The sequence below is a fragment of the Sciurus carolinensis genome, chromosome 12 (genome assembly GCF_902686445.1).
Source record: "Sciurus carolinensis chromosome 12, mSciCar1.2, whole genome shotgun sequence".
NCBI lineage: Eukaryota > Metazoa > Chordata > Mammalia > Rodentia > Sciuridae > Sciurus > Sciurus carolinensis.
This window is the reverse complement of record NC_062224.1, coordinates 84820341-84841422: the sequence shown is the minus strand read 5'-3', so window position 1 is coordinate 84841422 and position 21082 is coordinate 84820341. Positions and strand designations below refer to the sequence as shown.

General features: G+C 45.2%; 1 protein-coding gene across 3 annotated transcripts in view; it reads right to left on the bottom strand.

The window, feature by feature from the left end:
- Positions 1 to 11856, bottom strand: part of Kdm5b (lysine demethylase 5B) — a 73950-nt gene extending 62094 nt beyond the window's left edge. For 2 of the 3 annotated variants that reach the window (XM_047520582.1, XM_047520583.1), the window contains exon 1: positions 11468 to 11854. In XM_047520582.1, the coding sequence (XP_047376538.1) occupies positions 11468 to 11671 (204 nt within the window). In that variant the 5' untranslated portion in view covers positions 11672 to 11854. Of the gene's footprint in view, positions 1 to 11467 lie in introns of all 3 variants that reach the window. The other variant, XR_007104321.1, reaches the window with a different exon arrangement.
- Positions 11857 to 21082: the final 9226 nt, after the last annotated feature.

The window sequence follows — 21082 nt, the reverse complement described above, 5'->3', positions numbered from 1 at the left end:
AAATCAAAGACATATTTTACAGTGGAAGATGGAAAAAGACATTAGCTTAACAGTGAAAACAGCAGTTGTAGAGGAAACCAGAGGAATGGGCTGCCATCAAGTACAATTTTTTAAAACCCCAAACCCACACCCTACACAAATCCCTAAAACCAACCTCCCACTGGAAAATCTGGTGGCTCTTCTCAATTTGTCCCACATGCATCATACTACTGGCTGAAAGCCTGAGAGAGAAAAGCTTAAATACCTGGAATTTTACAAAGTAGAGGTTATACTCCAAAAATTCTGCACAGATCTCTCTCATTCTTCATCCCACTCCCTGCCCAACAAATAAAAAAATAATCAGTCCAAATGTAGCGGAGCCTCCCTCTCCATCTCTTCCCTACAAGTTAAAGCCTGGCAAGGACAAGATGTTACCATCTGGTTTAAATATCACCAAATGATGAGTTGGTACAACCACACAGAAAATTGGGAGGATCTTGCCTTAAAGACCTTGTAATTATGTGGGTTTGATAGGGATTTGTTCTTTGTTTCTGGAGTTATATGATTAGAGTAAAATAATGTTTGAGGATCTGTAGCCTATAGTGTACCATAACATCTCAGAGGAATACATGCTTAATAAAAAGCACCGACCAAGTGCTGAAACACACTAAGCTTAGATTTTAGTTCTCTAAGCATTACAATTTGGTCAAGCCCATGAGATAGCAAAAATTAACTCAGGAATGCACAAAAATCTGCTTAGGGCCACACAAAGAGAACAGCTGAGAAGAGAAATCTTAGCCTAGCTGTCTGTTGCCAAATAAAATACCTAACATTTTAAGATTTAAAACTTGGTATATACATCATTGGAAGTAACTTTTTTGGGGGGTGAGGGGGTGGTACTGGGGATTTAACCCAGGGGCACTTAAACACTGAGCCATATCCTGAGTCCCCTTTTTATATTTTATTTAGAGGCAGGGTCTCGCTGAGTTGCTTAGGGCCTCACTAAATTGCTGGGGCTGACTTTGAACTCACAGTCCTCCTGCTTCAGCCTCCCAAGCTGCTGAGATTACAGGCATAATGCCACTACACTGGCCTTTTTTTTTTTTTTTTTTTTTAATTTTTTTAGGTTGAGACAAGGTCTAAGGCTGGTCTCTTACTTGAGATCCCTCTATCTCTGCCTCCTCAGTCTCTGGGTTTACAGGACTGCACCCAACTGGGTTTTTTAATACTTCTATAAGAAAGCATTATTAAAATACTTGATTCAAGACACACACACACAAGTCACATTAAATCATAGTAGGAACACAGCATACATAGGCCAACCTAAGAGGTAATGTTACAAGGCACAATGACACATGATGTATTTAAACAAAAACTGAGGGAATTTAAGTTTGTAAGGATTATATATTCTTGTGGGGGAAGATACTGGGGACTAAAACAAGGGGCATTTTATCACTAATCTACATCCCCCATCCTTTTCCTTTTAAGGCAGTCTCACCAATTGCTGAGGGTTTTGCTAAAGTTGCTGAAGCTGACCTCTAACTTGTAACCCACCTGCCTTGTTGGTATTATAGGCATGCACCACTGTGCCCAGCTATATACAAGTTTTAAATACCTTCATTTCAAAAATAAAGAAGTTTGTCTAATTGTTAGTAAAGAATAAAATACAATCTAGCACTGTCCCGATGTGTTTCATTTTTTTCCCTGTTCTAGAGACTGAACCCATGGAAACTCTAGCACTGTGCTACATCGGTGGCCCTTCTTGTTATTTTTATTTTGAGTCACGACCTCACTAAACTGCCAAGGCTGGCCTTGAACACGCTATCCTATCCTGCCTCCACCTCCTGAGTTGCTGGAATTACAGGTGTATACCAACATACTCAAACTGATGCAACTTTTTTTTAAGATCAAACCAAACATTTTTCCTGCTACCTCTTCTAATATTTCTCCTCCATTTACAAATGCAATAACTGAAAAAAATGCTGGACTTTTGTCTACTGACCCTTCCTGTTAAGCATGCATTAGAATTATTTAAATTTGTTAGATACATATGCCCATCCATTTGCACGGTTTCCACAAAATCAGTTATTCCATACTAGAAGAAATAAAAATACACTTGTTTACAGATTTACAGGTAAACTCACAAATCACCAAATAAAAATTCGCCTAACACAAACTCCTGCATGCACACACAAGAAACACACATCTGCTTGCACATTTTCTGCAATAATTTGTAAATTGTCCCACATAAAAAAAAATTTAATCTCAATTTTTTAAAAATAATACAGGTACAGGGCCGAGTGTGTAGCTCAATGGTACAGCTCTTGCCTAGTATGCACAAAGCCGTGGGCTGGATCCACAGCTCTGCAAAAAGAAAAAATAATATAAAAAATATCCAGGTACAGCTGGGCATAGTGGTGAGGCCAAGGTAGGAAGATCTCAGGTTCAAAGCCAGCTTTAGCAACTATGAAGGCTGTATGCAACTTAGTGAGACCCTGTCTTAAAATAAAATAAAAAGGGCTGGGGATGTAGCTCAGTGGTCAAGCACCCTTGGGTTCTATCCCTGGTAGGGAAAAAAAAAAATCCAGATACAGAAAAGCTTCATCTAAAACAACAGAAGAATGACATTCTACATTTTCTAGTTTTGACACTAAGCTTTTGCCTTTTCAAGTTTCACTTTTTTAAAACCAATCCCTTCTATTTGGGCAAAATGAGGGATATATATTTGGCACTAACCATTGTCTCGCTAAATCTACCCCCCGAACTCTTCTTAGCAATGGGCAAATAAAGCTTTGGGATTTAAGCTCCTTGCAATCCATCAAATAATTAATCTAGACAGCAACCCTCGGTCAGTGTCAGATCTCCTTAGAGGAGATGAGAAGGCATACACTGGGGCAAAACAACTTTGTCCAAGGTCATGATGGAATTAGATTCAAAACTCTATCCACCTGTTTTTAAAAATCTAGAAAGAATACCACCTCCTCCTGTCCTCTTTTACATAATAAAATAACTGGATTTTAAGTAATAAATAAAATACATCCATACAACTAATTTTTGCCCCTGCAAAACAATCTTTAAATTGTACAGCATTTTACGAGAGATTGCAATATGAAATGGAATCAACAAGTTCTAAGTCATTTTGTGAACTTCTGCCTGGTGGTGTCTCCTAAGAAATGCAGTTATCCTCAAGAGGAGGGAGTGGGAAGCCCTAAGATTTTAAGGGATTACTGGTAGAAAATATTTTTTGATGATACAATTTCTGAATTACTCACTTTAAAGAAAATATCTGATAACATGTTAGTTAACATATAAATGAGGGCTGGGATTGTAGCTCAATGGTAGAGCGCTTGCCTAGCACATGTGAAGCACTGGGTTCGATCCTCAGCACCATATAAAAATAAATAAAATAAAGATAGTGTCCACCAACAACTAAAAATACTAAAAAAGTAAATAAATAAATGAAACAAATTGCAATATCCATCCTGCTTCAAGTCAAACTACCATTTTGTACAGAAAACCCATCAACAACTCCATAGACTCTTCTAATTCTCATTTCCCTAAAACTCTTTTTCCCAAAAGGGACTTCATTCTGTTTCTTGGTTTCTCCTGACTCTCAACTCTGTTCTCTCAGACTAACTACATACTCTGACCAGAAGACCCCTTCCTAAATAGAAGAAAGTTGAGATAAAAGTCTGGTCAACACAAAATGGACAGATAACAGAGACTGGAAAGATGCTGGTAGAAAATGCACTCTACCCCCTCCCCACTCCCTCACCTCTAGCCTGAAGATGGACAAGTGTCTACAAAGGTCCCCAGAAATATGTCAATGCAACAAAGCTACTGACTAAAACTGAGAGACACACATCCACACTAATAGGGCAAAGTGACCATCACTCACTAAAGGTTAGAAAGCTCACTCTGAATTGTCCAAATGTCACCTATAACCTGAACAGGACCAAAGGTAAGCCAAGGGGCCGGGGATATGGCTCAGTGGAAAGCATTTGCGTAGCATGCATCAGATCCTGGGTTTGATCTCCAGAACTGTCCCCCACCACCAAAAAACGAAATAGGCCAAGTTGTCCATTCTACAACTGAATGTTACTAGTTGTCTCAATACTGATGCTGATGCTCTTTCTGCTGTTATACACAGAAAATAGCTAAAAGAACTTTTATATACTTTTGTATATGCCTGAAATTTTTCATAACAAAAAATATTTGATTTACAATAAAAAAAAAATTTCCCCCTGGGAGGATGTCTCTAGCAGAACAAAGTTTTAGAGACTTTCAAAGAGAATTTTAAAAATGGGATGAATCTAAGGTGGTATTATAAAGGTACATGGCAACAATGCTTTGGGAGGAATAGTCTACAATTAAAGATTTGTGTTCAAGCAGGGCAAGGTTGTAGGTACTTCTAGTGTCATCTTCTTGAAGGCTGGGGCAGGAGGATCATGTGAGCATAGGAGTTCAAGGCCGGCCTGGGCAACATAGACCCTGTCTCTGGGCTGGGTGGGATTTGGGTATTTAAACCATGATCAGGAAAAAAGTACTAAAAGGAATGCACTTAGTCAAATCCCATGTTTGTTCGAAACATAATTATGGAACTGAAATGCCTCATTGTCCTAGAGGCAGCTTTTCTTCATTAGTATGGTTTAGTTCATAAACTCAGTTGTAAAAGCAAATTCACCATACAACTCTTCTAACAGTTAATGGTCCCCCCAAAAAAGAACTTTTCTAAAGATGTACAAAGGTCACCTTACTTTAATAAGGTATACAAAGGTCATTTTCAATCCCAAACTAGGACATGGCAGTTAATAAATACTGAAGAAATCCTAGCCATGTAGGATAGCACACACCTATAATCCTAATAATTTAGGAGGCTGAAGTAGGAGGATCACAAGTTAGAGACCAGCCTCAGCAACTTACCAAGACCCAGTCTCAAAATAAAAAAATCAAGCTGGGCACAGTGGCAAACACCTATAATCGGGAGGCTAAGGCAGAAGGATCTCAAGTCCAAAGCCAGTGTCAGCAACTTAATGAAAGCCCACCCTGTTTCAAAATAAAATATAAAAAAGGATGGGGATGTGGCTCAGTGGTTAAGTGTCCCTGGGTTCAATCCCTGATACAAAAAAAATTTAAATTAAAAAAGGACTGTAGACATAGCTCAGTGGTAGAGTATCCCTAGGTCGAAACCCAGCACCAAAAAATGAAAAAAGTCCTTATTAGGGTGCATAGGATTATCATGCCTAAAACGAGTTTCTCACAACTCAGGTTTTTTTTTTTATTGTTGTTGGTTGGGTTTTTTTTTTTTTTTGGGGGGGGGGTTGGTACAGGGGATTGAACCTAGGGGCACCCTCTACCACTAGCTATATCCCCAGTACTTTTACTTCTTAAGATGGGGTCTCACTCAGTTGCTGAGACTAGCCTCCAAATCACTGGGACTATCAGTGTGTACCACCAGACCCAGTTACAACTCAGATTTTTTAAATGTAGCTATTATGGGCTGGGGATGCAGCCTAGTGGTAGAGTAGTTGCCTAGCATGCACTAGGTCTGGGTTCAATTTTCCATCCACATGGGGAGGGGAAAATGTAGTTACAAGTTCCTCAAACTTTAAAATACCAAAAGTTATTTAACAGCAGTCCAGGGATATGGCTTTCCCAAGGCATAATCCCACTCACCCCAAGAGCCCCATCAGCATTCCTCTGGTGATTCCCCTTCAGGAAACCCAAACTTTTAAAAATATTGGAGAGCATACCCCTCCAATTCCTAAAACTTACTCACCTAATTAATTTTTTTTAGGTTGACAATAATCTCTTGCACTTTAAACAGGCAATATAAGCATAATCTCTGGAGAATAACAGACTTCTATCTCAACTTGCTTCTGTTTAGGAAGGAGCCTTCTGGTCAGAGTGGGTAGTTAGTCTGAGAGAATAGAGTTGGGAATCAGGAGTAACCAATAACAGAATGAAGTCTCTTTCTGGAAAAGGAGTTTTAGGGAAATGAGAATTAAAATTCCACAACTTCAACACAAATCAAGCAGAAAGGACTGGGAGAGGACAAAGGCAAGGTCTTCAAACTCACAGAGATGGCATTTGCAAAGAGGCACATACAGGCTTCAAGGAATACAAATACCAAGAACTTAATTAGCATTTTTATTTTGGGAGAGATGGGCTTTCCCTTTTTTCTGTGGTCTATCTTAATGTGGATCAATTAAGACAACAATGAGGTTACAAGTGCCTACAAAAAGATCCCAAGATGGTACATAAGCCAGGTGGATTTTGGAGGGCGGGGGCGTAGTAGTGGGGACTGGAACCCAGAGTGGCTCTAGCACTCAGCCACATCCAAAGCCCCTTTTTATTTATTTGAGACAGGGTCTCATTAACTTGCAGAAGCTGACCTTGAACTTGTGACCTCCTGCCTCAGCCTCCCTGCAAGTTGGAATTATAGGTGTGTACCACACCCTGGCTTGGCTTTATTTTTTTTAATCAAATAGTTAAAAATAATTTCTTAACTTTCTAAAAGAAAACTCCCTCATTGGGAGATTTATGCCTACCTATATTCAAAATATCCCAACATCCTGGACTTTGTTATTGTCCCCCAAATTAAACAAATAAATAAGTTTATCAGTAACCTATCAACCAGAAATGCTCTAAGACTAGGTAAATAGATCATAAAGAAAATTAAATGCCTTAGAGACGAAAAAAAAAGAATGAAATTAAGAGTTTAAGGACTAGGTTTTTATCTCAGTGGTAGAGTACTTGCCTAGCATGTGTGAGACACTGGGTTCGATCCTCAGAACCACATAAAAAAAGATTGTGAACATCTACAATTAAAAAAAAATTAAGTTAGAAAAAAAGAGCTTACGGGGGGACTGGGGTTGTGGCTCAGTGGTAGAGTGCCTGCCTAACGTGTGTGAGGCACTGGGTTTGATTTGCAGCACCACATATAAATAAATGAATAAAATAAAGGTCCATTAACATGTAAAAAAAAATATTAAAGAGTATATAGGGTGCCTGTAATCCCAGCAACTTTGGAGGCTGAGGCAGGAGATGGGAAATTCAGGGCTGGCCTCAGTAATTTAGCAAAGCCCTAAGCAACTTATGGAGACCCTGTGTCAAAACGAAAAGTAAAAAGGATTAGGAATATAACTCGGGATAAAGTACCCCCAGGTTCAATCCCCAGTGGGGGAAAAAAAAAAAAAAAAAGGGTTAATAATTTTCTCTTTTATGTTTCTAAAATAAAAGAATTCAAATCCTGGCTTTAATAGAGAACCCTTATTATTAACACTTTTCAAAGGCAATTCTATATTCCTTTTATTCTTTAAAAAGGTTTAGATTACATGTTTAAAATTATATCCTATAATCATGGGAAGGGACATTTTTCCAGTGGGGGCGGGGATGAATCTTTAGCTGACTCATTATGTGCAATATTATTTATATTCCACTCTAAAAGTCTATTTGTTGATAAGCTCACTAAGAGTTGTAACTAGATGAATATGTTCCTGACTCCTAGTGCATTCCATATGCCACTGGAAAGTCAAATGTAAATAAATATCCTCGTCATAGACTACAACAAATGAAGTATATTTTTGCTTTGTTTAAGGCAGATATTTGTGACCTAGAACTGCAGGACTTCATTCAAACTCCTACCAAGTTTTTCCTCCAGGGCAATACAGTCCTAAATTTGTCTTAAAAAGCAATTACAAACTGGGTGCAATGGTGCACACCTGTAATCCCAGCTACTTGGGAGGTTGAGGCAAGAGGATTACAAATTGGAGGCTGGCCTCAGCAATTTACAGAGACCCTGTCTCAAAATAAAAAATGGTTAAGGAGGTGATTCAGTGTTTCAAGGGCCTCTGAGTTCAATCCCCAGGGTCCCCTGCAAAAAAAATGTAGGTACAAGTGGGTATAGGGTTTCTTTGGAGGAGATAAAAATGTTTTAAAAATTGATTATGATTGTACAACCCTGTGAAAATACTACAAACCAATCAATGTATACTATAAACTGGTGAATTGTATGACAGGTTTATTTTAAAAGTTATTTTAAAGAGAAATTTCAAGTTTTTTTCTTTTGTTCAAGGATGTTTCTATTTTTAAGATTTAATGTGACCAAATAATAACCACAACCAAAGTAAGATCTTACTCAAAGACGCTGACTATGTTAAAACAAAGTAGTTTTTTACTCTGGCTATAAAGATGAAGGGAAACTAATGACCACAGAAGTTAAAGCTGAAAAAAGTATCTGTTGTGTCATTTGGGGTTTGAACTAAATCTCTAACTTTTGGACATTGCCAAAGAAATTTGTGGAATTTGCCTATCTATGGCCAAATGTTAGATGTTTTAAGGCAAGAAAGTTATTAAAGCCATCAAATATATCTCTATAAAACTTGGGAGGATTCAAAAAAGGATAAACTAAGCAGCTAACTATTCTCATCTAATAGTTACACCCCTAAAATTCATGATCTCCAAATGCCAGAAAGAGATATGGAAAACATCACTTTAAACAGACATCTTATTAAAGAGGAAATTAAATTTGCATTTTAAAGGCAACAAAACCAGAAACCAGATTACTTTTAAATTTAAAAAGATCTCAGCTCAAAAAATAAATCCAGTCATCCTACATATTTGATATAATTTGAAACAAGGTTTACTTCTCTCTTTAAACTTGGGTTTTGAGCATAATCATTACTTTTATTACTTTTAATCTTACTATATTTTCACAAATTTCTGTGTACCCCTATACTCCCATATACAAAGTAATCTAAATATCTAAGTATTCACAAGTCAAACAGCTCAGGACCCTCACTAAGAAAACAGTTAAAAACTTAAGCTACATAAGTACTGATAATTAAAGATATAAAGGTAAAAACAAAAGGAAACAAATTATTTATAATTCTATCCTTCACCTCCTAACAAGTAAAATACCAAAGGGCCCAAGGCCCCTTTTAATACAGCCACTGGTGGTCCAAAACTCAACGAACAAAAATCATGTACAAACAGGCATTATAAAGCTATCACCATGGAAAATTTCATATCTCTTCAAGTGTTTTTGTTTTTGCTATATTCCAACTATATGGAACCACTTGTTCACAGTTAGTTTTCCTAAAAACAGTTGCTAAAACAAAGACTGTTTACATGTCTTAAGAAGCCTTTGTTCCAAGAAGACCCCTCTTCAAGAGCCATAACTTCTGGAAAGATTTCCCTTTTTTTGGTTATATCAACAGCAAATACTCCCAAACTCTTTCCATTTGGCAGAGGAGTTTGTTAAACAAAGGAGGAAGCAAGCCCCCTTCACACAAAGAAGGTCTACAAAACAGAGCTCTGGTCATGTTTGTAGATTATTTGTTCCTCCTTACCCCTTCCTCAGGCTGTAGTACATAGTACTCTCAATACAAAATGGTGGCCATCATGTCTGTCTGACATTCAGGGTGGGAAAGGCAATACAATCGTATTTTGCAAAGACTACCATTAATGTGCTAGCCCAGATGAGGAAATGGGTTGCCAAACCTAACCAGAACAACACTATCTTTTCAGTAAAAGATATTTATAAAAAGGAAAAGAAAGCAAGATAAAGGACTTACCCCAGCCCTAGTATACCACAATACCAACATGGAGGACAACTCCCAGGAACCTAACTCGGAACCTAACTCTTCGCATTTTGGTTACCATGAACTTGCTCGGGTGGCCCAATTTCTGAATAAAATCTCATTTATGCAAATGACCAACATTCGTATTCATCCTCCCTTGCATCTGCCATAAAGCTAAATTGCTGAATGCTTGGAACATTATTCTCCAAGAATTAAAATCTTGGCTCTAACCAGACCTAGTGTAACTTTTGCAGGCCTCTTTACACTCTAAAGAAATGTACTTCCCGCAAGCAACAATAATCAACCTTGTCCACTTCCCTGGAAGAAACGGATCTATTTTCAAACATTTTCCCCACACCAGCTGGCCAGTTATGTTTTGAGGCTATATTTCATCTCCATTTTCAAATTTATACAAGAAAAAACAAAGTCTGGTGTCCGTGTTTTTATTTTTTATTGCGGGGGGGGGGGGTGGATAAGTAAGACTTATTCGGAGATCTCCCTCAAAACAGCTTTTCCAAAACATGATTACGTACGGAATCCCGGCAACTCGAAATGTCATTACAAAGAGCAAGTTTAAGGGACGGGGCGGTGGGGGGGGACGGGGGGCGGGGGTCTTTTTCCACTTACGGAGGGGGGCGGGGAAGAGGTGGGGAGAAAATTCTTAACAGTAGGAAAGGCAGTTAAACCTCCTTTCAACCGTCCCAGCCCGTCCAACCGTCGTTTAGGCCAACTCCGACTCGGATCATCCCAAAAGGTGGGCGAAAAAAGAGGGGTGTCGGAGCGCGTCCAGTTCCGGCTGGGGGGTGGGGGACAGGGAAGGGGTTGGCCGGGTTTCCCTCCGCGAACGTTGGAGCCGTTAGGTTGTCTCACAAACACCGCACCCCTCGCTCCAGCCCCAGGCCCAAGGCGCTTCAGCCAGGGCTTGCCGGCTCACTGGGGGCGTGCACTGCGGCTCGGGAGGCTGGGAGCCCGGGGTGAAACCCTCCGAGGGCTGGTCGTCTGACATCTGCCCCTGCGGGCACGGCCTCACCCCCACCCCATCGCACCAACACAGCCGGGCCTCCCCCGGGAGCCGCGCGGCGCGGCCAGAAGTCCGCGTGGGAGCATCCGCGAGCGTGGCCCGGCATCGGGGCCCACCGCCGCCTGTCCTGCCCACATCGTCCCCAAAGTGCCCCCAAACATTGTGCCCCCCTCAGCACCTCCGCTCCGGGCCTGACCCGCGGCTCCTCCCCGCCCCCAGGCAGCGCTGGCCGCCCCTCCTCGACCCGGGCCAGGGGGCCACCTGGAGACCCCGGGACCAGGGGGTAGGGGATGCCCTGGTCTGGAGGGTGGGGCGCCCAGGTGAGGGCCGCTCCGGGCCGACGCCGCCACCACACAAAGGACCAGGGGCTCCCGCCGCCATATTGAAAACTTTCCTCCTCGCACGACAACTCGAAAGTCCCCCACCCCCACCCCATCACACACCCCCGCACCCCGGGGGAGGAGGCGAGGACCAGCCTGCGGAGCCCGGCCGGGCCCAGAGCCCTCCCTCCACGCCCGCGCCTCGGCTGAGCTCCGGGAGGAAACTCCCCCGCGACCACCTCCGGCTCCTGCCACCACTCCACCCGGAACCGAACCCGAACCCCCAGGCCCGGCCGCGCACCCGTCCGCCCGAGCCCTGCCGCGACCCGGCCCTCGCGTGGCATCGCCGAAGCCCCCGCTCTCCCACGCTCCTAATCTCCCACCCTGGAGAAGCCCCGGTCTTCCTCCCACTGCCTCAACTCCGACCCTCTGGGCAGCCCCAAACTTGACGAGGCCTGCGGGGCGACTGCTCCTCACACCCCGCGCCTCGGGCCTCCGGGCCCCGCGCGTCCTCGCTCCCTCCCCCAGCCGCGAGCAGGATCCGGGGTGCTGGCGTGACTCACCGGCGGCGGCCGCACCTTACAGATCCCGGTCTGCTCGGCTATGGGCCGGATCTTGTGGATGAAAGCGAAGGGGTCCGCGAACTCTTCCCAGCTGGGCTCGAAGACCGGACACTCGGGAGGAGGCAGGAACTCGCCCAGTGGGCCCGGGCCCCCAAGGGGCAGAGCCGGGCGCGGGCCCTGGGGCAGCGCGGTGGCCGGCTCCATCACCGCGGGTCAGGCAGGGCTGAGGACAGGGTGGGCTCCGGGACCGCGGCTGCGAGCTCCGCTCTGTCCGAGACCTGTACAGACGCGGCTCGGGCGACAGCAAGTCCGACTTGTACTAGCAACGGCAGCACCTTGGGCTTTTTCAGCCTTCCTCCGACGACGTCTTGCCGCTAACCCACGCCGTGCGCCTCCGCCGCCACGGCGAGGAAAAAGAGTTCCACCCCCCACCCCCACCCCCACCCCGCGCCGAGCTCCCCGCCCCGCCCCCGAACCGGGAGGGGCCGGGCCTTCCGCCCGGGATGGAGTTTATCCTTACTATTGAGTTGCGCCAACATTTACTGACCGTTTACTTTGTATCAGAGTTCCTGCCCTCGAGAAGTTAATAGACGGGTACAGAAGATCGGACCCACAAGGAGATCTTTCAATCGTGTCAGGACGCTGTACCATGGATATAAGTATACACTTGGTAAAACCCAGGAAGGACAGAAAGAGTATTGAGAACGGGGGAGGATTTTCCAGGTAGAGGGAATGGCTTGAACATAAGAATAGCATGGATGTCGGAAGGCAACAGTAATGATGATTATAGTACTTCTGAGAACTTGCACATCCTAGACACTGTTCTAAGTGCTTTGTATGACTAGTCATTTAGTCTACACAACAACCCTATGAGTTAGGTATTCTTACTTACATGTTACAAATAAGGAAGATTAAGCAATTTGCCCCAATACATAGAACTATTTAGTGATGAAAACTATTGGGAAGTTGAGTATGTTGCAGGGAAAAAGAGTTATATCATACGACAAGGTTGGATTTGAAAGGAACAAAAGGCTCTTGAAATAATCTTGAAATGATGGAGCCTAAATTAAGACAGTGATGCTATTTATTAGGAGGAAGAGTTTCAAATGCAGGAAATAAAATTTAGCGATCAAGGGGAAGGAACCATGAGTATTAAGGATGAGTCCAGTGTGTGACATACCTGTCTGAGTGGATGTTGGCCCCCTGACATTGACTGGATATTCACTCAGATCATACTATACATAGTCATTATAAGGAAGAAGATAATGTGTTCACTTCTGGATATGTTAAGTTTAAGGTGTCTCTGGTACATACTACTGAAGATATCCAACGGTTGAAGGGTATAAATTGAAAGGAGAGTTATTAGAACTGGAGACATAAATCTGGGAATTATTAGCATATGGGTAATAGTTGTTATGTAATGCTACTTGTGCAAGGCATTGTCCTAACAATCATACTGGGAAGGTATTGCTATTATCCCCATTTTGCAGAGCAGGCAAGGGAGGCACAGAGAGGGTAATTTTGAGATATAAACATGTTTGAAGCACTTTTTTTTTTTTTTTTTTTTTTAGGAGAAGAGTATGTTTAGCCCCCAAAAGGTGATAAAGTTCAAAATGTAGACTTTCAACACTGAACTGATCTCCTTTATTCAGAAAGCAGCCAACCCCATGAAAGGACAGCTTACCATGATCTCCATAAGGAGTCATCAATCATTGGAGCCCTACCCCTGCTTTCAGATTCATCAAGAGTAAGGGAATCTCTTATCCTTTAGGATCCTCAATTAGATAAAGACTGGAAGGGAGGGTGGAAAAGAAAGGGAGGCCTCTTCTTCATTAAACTTCCCAGAGGTACAGCAGTCCTTGGAGATGGTAGACCTTTTCTTAGATCTCTAGGGCTTTGGGACCTGGATAAGCCTTTTCCTTCTTCCCACTAAAATAGAGCCTCAAGCAAAGGGGGGCAGCTGGCAACCCTATGGGGGGGGGGGAATCAGTATAAGATAGTGGATATGGCAAGGTGTTATGGTAGAATATAGGTAGTGGATATAGAAGAATTTGTGCAATTTAAACTTTGCTGAATATTTAAAATTTTTTTCACAATAAAGTGTTGGTGAGAACAATCATTATTGTGTGCATTTGGGGGGCATGTCTAGAATTTATTTCCTGTCATGTGCTATCTCTTGGGAAAGCAGTAAGAATTTTGATCCTTTGGCGTTGGCATCCTACGAGCCAGGTGGATACAACTTCGACAAAAAAATCTCGACATATGTGAACTGTGACTATTTAACCGAAGGGCACAGGAGGAATGAGTCTAAGAAAACCTTTCTCAATTTTCAGCTGTATGGTAGAACTCCCTCTCGCTCTCAACTCTCAAGGTCTCCCAATCCTGCTTCCTCCATTTCCGGTAGTGACCCTAAATGATGAGCTACTATAGCTCTCAGATCGGGCAGCAGCTGTTTGGCTCCGCACGGACCCGATGTGACGTTAAGGGAGGGGGCGGTTGCCAGGATAGCTAGGGGAACCTAGGGACCGAGAGAGCTCTCCTGGAAGGCGACAGCTCCCCCGCCCCGCAGAAGACGCTTCCCCTTGCCCTTTATGATGTGTGTTTACATGTGCGGAGGGATCCCTCTCCAGCTGACAGCCACACCGCGACCGGCTCTTCTTTTTTTAAAGAGCCTAGCCACAGGCCGTGATTGGCCGCGGCCCGGGCGCATCAGCCTCCGGGGGCGGGGCCCGGGCCGCATTGTCTCTTCTGGGGCCGGCAGGACGCCCCAGAGGCCGGACCTGGGCAACCCCGGCCGGGAGGTGCTGGGGCTACGGCTCCCAGAGGGCCGGGAGCAAGGCCTGGGCGGGGCCAGTTCCAGGTTCTCGGGGGAAAGCGGGGCAGCAGCCCAGGCGGCCCGAGCGGAACCAAGCCCCGTTCCGAGTGCCACGTCTCCAGGAACCCCCTCCTTACTCTTGGACAACACTCCGCCCCCGCCCGGGCCTCCGTCCCCCAAACTACCCCCATTTGTGCTGCTCCAGATCCTGCGGAGACATTTCTAGGATCGTCATTCGCTTTCGCTCCACTCGGCCCCCAGACCTCACTCCCCGAACCTGCTGGATCCCACCCCCGGCCTGCTCCCCCAGATCCGCCTTCGCCCCTAGATTCGCCCGCCTGCTGCGGCGTCCCGGAGCTTCTTCCGGTCGCCGAGATGGGAAGACCACACTCCTGGGTTCCAAACTGAGAGAGCGACTTTGCTCTACCTCCGGGTTCCTCCGCTCACTGCCGGGAGACTCGGCCAAGGAATGATGGGGGGCAGGCCTGGCTCCCGAGCGGGCCGGGGAGGGGGCGGCGGCCAGCCCAGCACGTAGCGCACGTGTAGGTCCCGCTCCCCACCTCCCCCGCCGCCGCTGCCGCCAGGGACGACTTTCCAGGGCTCCCGCGGTCGCCCGCGCGTCTCCCTGCCGCCCTGCCTGGGGGTCGGTGCGCCTCTCGCACACCCTTCCCTCCGCAGCCCTGCTGATCCTTCTCTCATCCCCCAGCGTCCCCAGTGCACAGGCTGGAGCATCTCACTTCCCATCCCGATTCGGGCAGTCCTCTCAGCTCGCCACCTCTGGGGCTCTGCAATGTTAGGTGTCAGATTCCGCTGGGCAAACCACAAACCTATGGGATTTGTCTCCTTGCTTTATTTATTTTGTTTATTCCCGCAATGCTTGGATCCTACCCCTTATCCCTGTACTAGTAACTCGGTATTTGTCGTTTCTTCCACGGGGTCCCGCCCTCTTCGCGCACACGTGCCTCTCCCCTCAGATAGTAAGCCGCTAGAGGGAAGGAGTGAAGTCTCTCTCTGCCCAGCACCTGGCACGTGGTAGACGCTCCAAAAATGCTGAAAGGGAGGGGAAATGGCCTTGAGTTCTGTGACTCCAATCGGCTGAGGATAGAGCTAAAAGAAACCGCTTGTCCACACGAAGCTGGAAAGAAGCTCACAGCAGACCGGAGGTGGAGCGCTGGGGGAGCCCACACGGTGGGTGAACACGGGATAAAACCGTCGCTTCCTAGTCCCCCCACCTCCGTCCCCTGCCCTGCTTAATTCTCTGGAACCGGCACCCCTCTTTGGCTGCGCTGGTCTCTTCTGTGGGACTTCAGTGCTCCTGTTCCGCCTCAACTCCAGCCGTGGGCCCTGCAGTTCACACCAGGGTAAAGGTTTCATTTCTGTCCTTAGGAAGCTGAGTTTAGGTCTTGAGGAGGTCCTGGTAACTAAATACCTTTCCCTCCTTCCCATCTCCTCTCCCTCTCCAGTCCTGGCTGTTCCTTTATTTTGGTGCTGGGTATCACACCCAGGGCCTTCTGTGTGGTAAGAAAAGGGTTATACCAGAGCTACACCTTCTCCAGTCCTGGTGTCTCTTCCCTGCTGACTCAGCCCAACTAATATCTGCACCTTCAGACCCAAACTTTGGTTTACCTGGGTGTGGGGCCTAAAGGGCTAGACCCTGGTATGGGTCAGGCACTGACAAACGGGATGTTCCCACGGTGCGGGCCACCCTGCCTATGGGGGTTGAGAGGGGCAGAGTAACACACCAGGGCTTCAGGGCGTTTCTTCCCATTCCGGTTGGGCCACTTTAGAGTCCTGGAACTTCCAAGGAGCAACATAGTGCATGCTTCTGAGAGAAGCTGAGAGGGAAACCTGCCTTCCCTCTGTTAGTCCTGCAACTTCACCATCAGCACCCCAACTCAGGTCTCTGAGCTGGGGGGGCCCTTTCAGTATGCTCAATGGCCTTGGTCAGTTGGAATATTTGGAATTCCCTGTATCTGGGATGAAAATCTTCAACAGGATAAAATACTGCAACACTGTCAGGACTTCCGAAAGCACCACCCCATCTACCATGCCCCTTTGAAATTCTGCATTCAACCACATCATGCTGAGCAGAGTCTGGTAAACTAAATGGTAAATATTCATTCCCCTTTTTCTCTTCCTTGGCAACAAGGGGTGATATATGAGCACCTGGAAATACTGTTCTAACATGAATAAGACAGGGCCACTGGTCAGGAATATTTCACAGTCTACTAACCTTATGAAGCAGGTGGTATTATTGTCATCATTTTTCAGATAGAGAAATTGAGATTCAGAAAGGCTGATCAGCCAAAATCATACCAATAATAATAGTAGGGCCAGGACTAGAATGACCATCCGTGTATCTGCCTTTGATCTTCCCTAAACACCAGGCTGATTGCTCTAAAGCTAAGGAAAAAGGACATAGAGGCCTGGTATCAAGTTTACCACCAGCTGCCCCATAAACTGTCAATATCCATTGTCTCCCTCTGGGCTACACACAGTGACTTCAAACGTTGACTCATCTCACCCAGGCATGGTGGCAATTCAGGAGGCTGGGATAGGAGGATCACAAATTGGAGGCCAGTCTCAGCAATTTAATGAGACTCTGTCTCAAAAATAAAAAATGAAAAGGGTTGGGGATGTGGCTCAGTGGTAATTTGCCCCTGTACCAAAACCCAAAAACAATACTTTCTGTGACCAGTGAAGTCATTCACAGAGTCTATGGAGAAGTGAGAATGCGTATCCAGCTACTACTCAGACCATCACCGCTGAGACAGGGATTGCAGCAAGTTCCAAATTTTCAAGGTAAGCCAATTATTTAGGCTTTTATGTAAGCTCTGCCAATTTTTAAATGTTCAATCTTTATTCACATTTTTCAAACAGTGTGGAGGCCAAAATAATATGGCTTTGATCTGACTGTGTCCTGTGTGGAACCTGCTCCCTCTTCACCTGCCAACAGCCACCAGTGGGGAGAGTGAGTTTGAGTCCTTCAGCAAAGACAATGGTTGCCAAGGGAGCGCCTGCCGAGCCACAGCGAGAGGCTGGACCAGAAGTGCCTCCTGTCCCATCCTTACCCAAGGGATTCTGTTCATGCTCCCAGGCCTTAAGGAGAACCCTAACTTCCAGCTAAGTCACAGTCAAACTTAAAGTGGCAATTTGCATTTTGTAGCAGGTTGCCTACCCATAGCAACTATGTTGGGGAGGAGCCTAGAGCTTTTTTTTAATACTGGGGACTGAACCCAGGCTGCTTAACCATGGAGCCACATCTCCAGCATTTTTTTTTTGGGGGGGGGACAGAGTCTTGCTAAGTTCCTTAGGGTCTCCCTAAATTGCTGGAGTTGACTTTGAGCTTGTGATCCTTCTGCCTCAGCCTCCCAAGTCACTGGGATTACAGGTGTGCAACACTGTGCCCAGCTGTGCTTTTTAATATTTATTGTTACATCTCCTTGTTTTGGTTTGTTTTTTTTTGCCTCCTGCAAGTCCCTCAGAGAAGTGGGAATCTGATGGCAGGATCCAGAAAGGTTCTCAGAGTGCTGTGCATCTGTGTAAGCGTCCAAAAGCAAAACTGAGGTGGGGATTTATAAATAAAGGGAGATGGACTTTTCAACATGAGGGAAGGAAGGCGGTGCTGGCCTCTCTGGTTGCAAGTGCTAGTTGTTCCTATCATTTATTAAGTGCTTGCTATGTGCCGGTGTTTTTATATGAATGATCTGTTTCCATCTTCATAAGAACTCTCAAGGCCGTCATTATTATCTTCATTTGATATATGAGGAACTGGGGTCCAGAGAGGCTGAGTCATGTGGCCAAGGCCACATGGAAAAGAAGTTTAGCAGAACCAGATTCTGACCCAGGCTGTCCTAAGTCCAGAACCCAAGCTCTTAACCATCATGTTTCTCCTGCCCTTCTCTAAGTATTGCCCAGGCCTCTTGGCACGGCTGTGCCCCTAGCACCTCACATGGTGCTTGCTGAAGAACAGATGAGCACTACTACTATCAAAGGGCTCCTAATAAGAAGTGACGGCAAGAGCTGCTGAGCATGTTGAACTGTGACCATGCAATTCCAAGGGCTAGGTAGAGCATTGAATAAAACAAAGTTCCTACCTTTCAGGAGCTTATGTTCTAGACGTATGCCATTGTGCCCAGCTGATTTCTAATTGTAAAAGTCTCGGACCGTCATATAGATAGATTATAAGAGAACAAGGCTGGAGAGGAGAGACCAATTAGAAAGTGGTCGCAATAGCCCAGGCAGGGGATGATACTGAAAGGGGTCATATTCTATATAAATTAGGGGGAAAATGGTAACAGGTCTAAATAGATTGAATGTGGGATGCTTAGAAGAGAGAGGCATTAAGGATAACTCAGACTTTTTTTTTCTCTCTGAGTAATCAAGGACATGGTGGTGCTAGTGACTGAAAAGAGGGAAACTGGGAGTCAGCGACGCGGGAAGTAAAAAAAAATCTGTCGTCTGTCTTCATTCTGTTAAAATTAAGATACCTCTTTGATTCCAGGTTTCGGTGGGGCACATGCGTGCATGTGCGCGCGCACACACACACACACACACACACACACACACACAAAATGTTGAAATACCTCTTAATCATGCAAATGTTTATTATTATTATTATGCTTCTTATTCATACAAATGAATAATCAAGTAACCTGGAGCTCACTCAGAACAGGGATCACAATAGCAGGCAGGGCTGGAGATAAGATTTGAGAGTCCCAGGCAAGGTAGCACAGCCTGTAATTCCAGCAAATTGGGAGGCTGAGACAGGAGGATTGCAAGTTCAAAGCCAGCCTCAGCAATTTAGGGAGGCCCTAAGCAACTTAGCGAGACCCTGTCTCTAAATAAAATATTAAAAAGGGGCTGGGGATGTGACTCAATGGTTAAGCACCAGTGGGCCAGTGGGTTCAATCCCAGGTACCAAAAAAAAAAAAAAAAAAAAGATTTGGGAGCTACCCCATATAGCACACATAGCCACAGACTATGGCACCTGGGTAAAAGGACCCAGAGAGTCACTAAAGGTCCACCGACAGAGCCCCAGGACATATCTACATTGACAGGTTGGAAAGAGGATGAGCCAGAAAGGAAACTGGGAAAAAATGTCCAGTGCAGCAAGAGTGGGTGTAGAGAAGAAATGTTTCAAAGGCCGGGGCAGTGGTCAGCATGTCAAGGCTGCAGGGAGCTTGTATGTGAGGAGAGAGAAGGCGAAAGGAAGTGGGCTGATCGGAAAGGCAACACTTCCAAGGGCCTCTTCCCAGCAGTTTCAGAGGAGTGGGACAGAACGTGAATTCAGGGAGGCATTTTGCTTTTGGCCTTTTCTTTCCCCCATTGGGAGATCAATCTCCCTTTCATAGGGATGGGAATGGCGCACTAGGGAGGATGAAGGGGTCAGGCAAAAGAGAAAGAGGATAAATGCAGGGTGAGGAACGTGAGGTGAGTGGAGTGGAAGTCCAGGCAAAGTGTGTGTGGAGCTGATGGCGGGATGGAGAGAATGTGGCAGACAAGGACATGGAGGCCATGGTGAGGCTGGGGCTGAGGAGTCTATCCATTTTCTCTGTGAAAAGATACAGGTGGTCTTTAGGGTGAGAGCCAATGAATAACTCCCAATTATGAAGCATGCTCTTCTCACCTGTAAGTCCTGTCATGCACACCTCTGATGCTAGGGGAGTAGGTGGCAGGGACACAAGAGCAGCATCACAGAGGGAGCTGAGCTCAGGGGCAGAAACCTGTGGAGACCCCAGATTGTGGCGCTCACCCTGGCTCTTCTTTACTCCTAGAGCGATTGACCCTCATTGACCCTGCTCCCCTTATTCTCTCTCTACTCCACTTTCTGGAAGTCTGTGGATCTCAGTGGGCTGACTGCTAGCAGTCCTCCCATGTGACTAGTCAGCGTCGCAAGTGGGACAGAAAGGGGACACAGTTATATCTGTGGGGACAAAATCCTTTAACTGAAATTGGAAAGCCTTCTTATTCTGTGTGCACGTGTTTATGGTCTGGAGAAGTCCATTTCTTTTACATGGAAGTTGGTATCTGAGTCACCTGGGCAACAAAAAGCCTTTGCTGAAGTGAAACCAGGTAAGAAAAGCTTTCTGTAAAGCCTACGATCACACGTATTATTTTTATGGCTTCTAACTCTATGAGTACTATTTTATAACTCTAATCAAAAAAGTACCTGGTTAGAGGAGGGAAACATGTTAACCTCAACCAAAATATCAAAATGGAAGGCGTCAAAATGGGGACATCAGAGAATCACATGGCCTCTGGGGCACAGAGATCACTGACCACAATTTCTGTTCTTTTGTGTCCTGAGCATGTAGGGGAAGAATTGAGAGTGGGTGACAAGGCATATTAAAGCCTTTCCTCTGATAATCTAGAAGCAATCAGAGAAACACATTCTCACTACAGAAAAGACACCAAAGAGGAAGAGGGCAGCACAGAAGCACTTTTGAGGCTGAGCTGGCCTGAATAACCCAACACTCATGAAAAGATTGTTTTACTCTAAGTTAACAGAGTCATGTTTTAATCAAGGTCTATAAGATTAAAGATTGGAATTAAGGATGTCTTTTTTCTTAAAAAAAAAAAAAAGCAAGAAAAGTACTGTTTTGGCTTAGAATTCAGGAATACTTCGATTTCAGCTATTTTAATAAATAGTTTTATTTTTGTTTTAAAAAGGGCTGGCTGAGGCTTCAGTGGCCAAATCTCTAAAGGCCTAGCGAGCCCTCATCATCTTAAGTAGGGGAAACTTTGGGAAAGTTGAATCTCCCAACAAACCGTTGAAGTGAAGGTAGCAAAGCAAATGT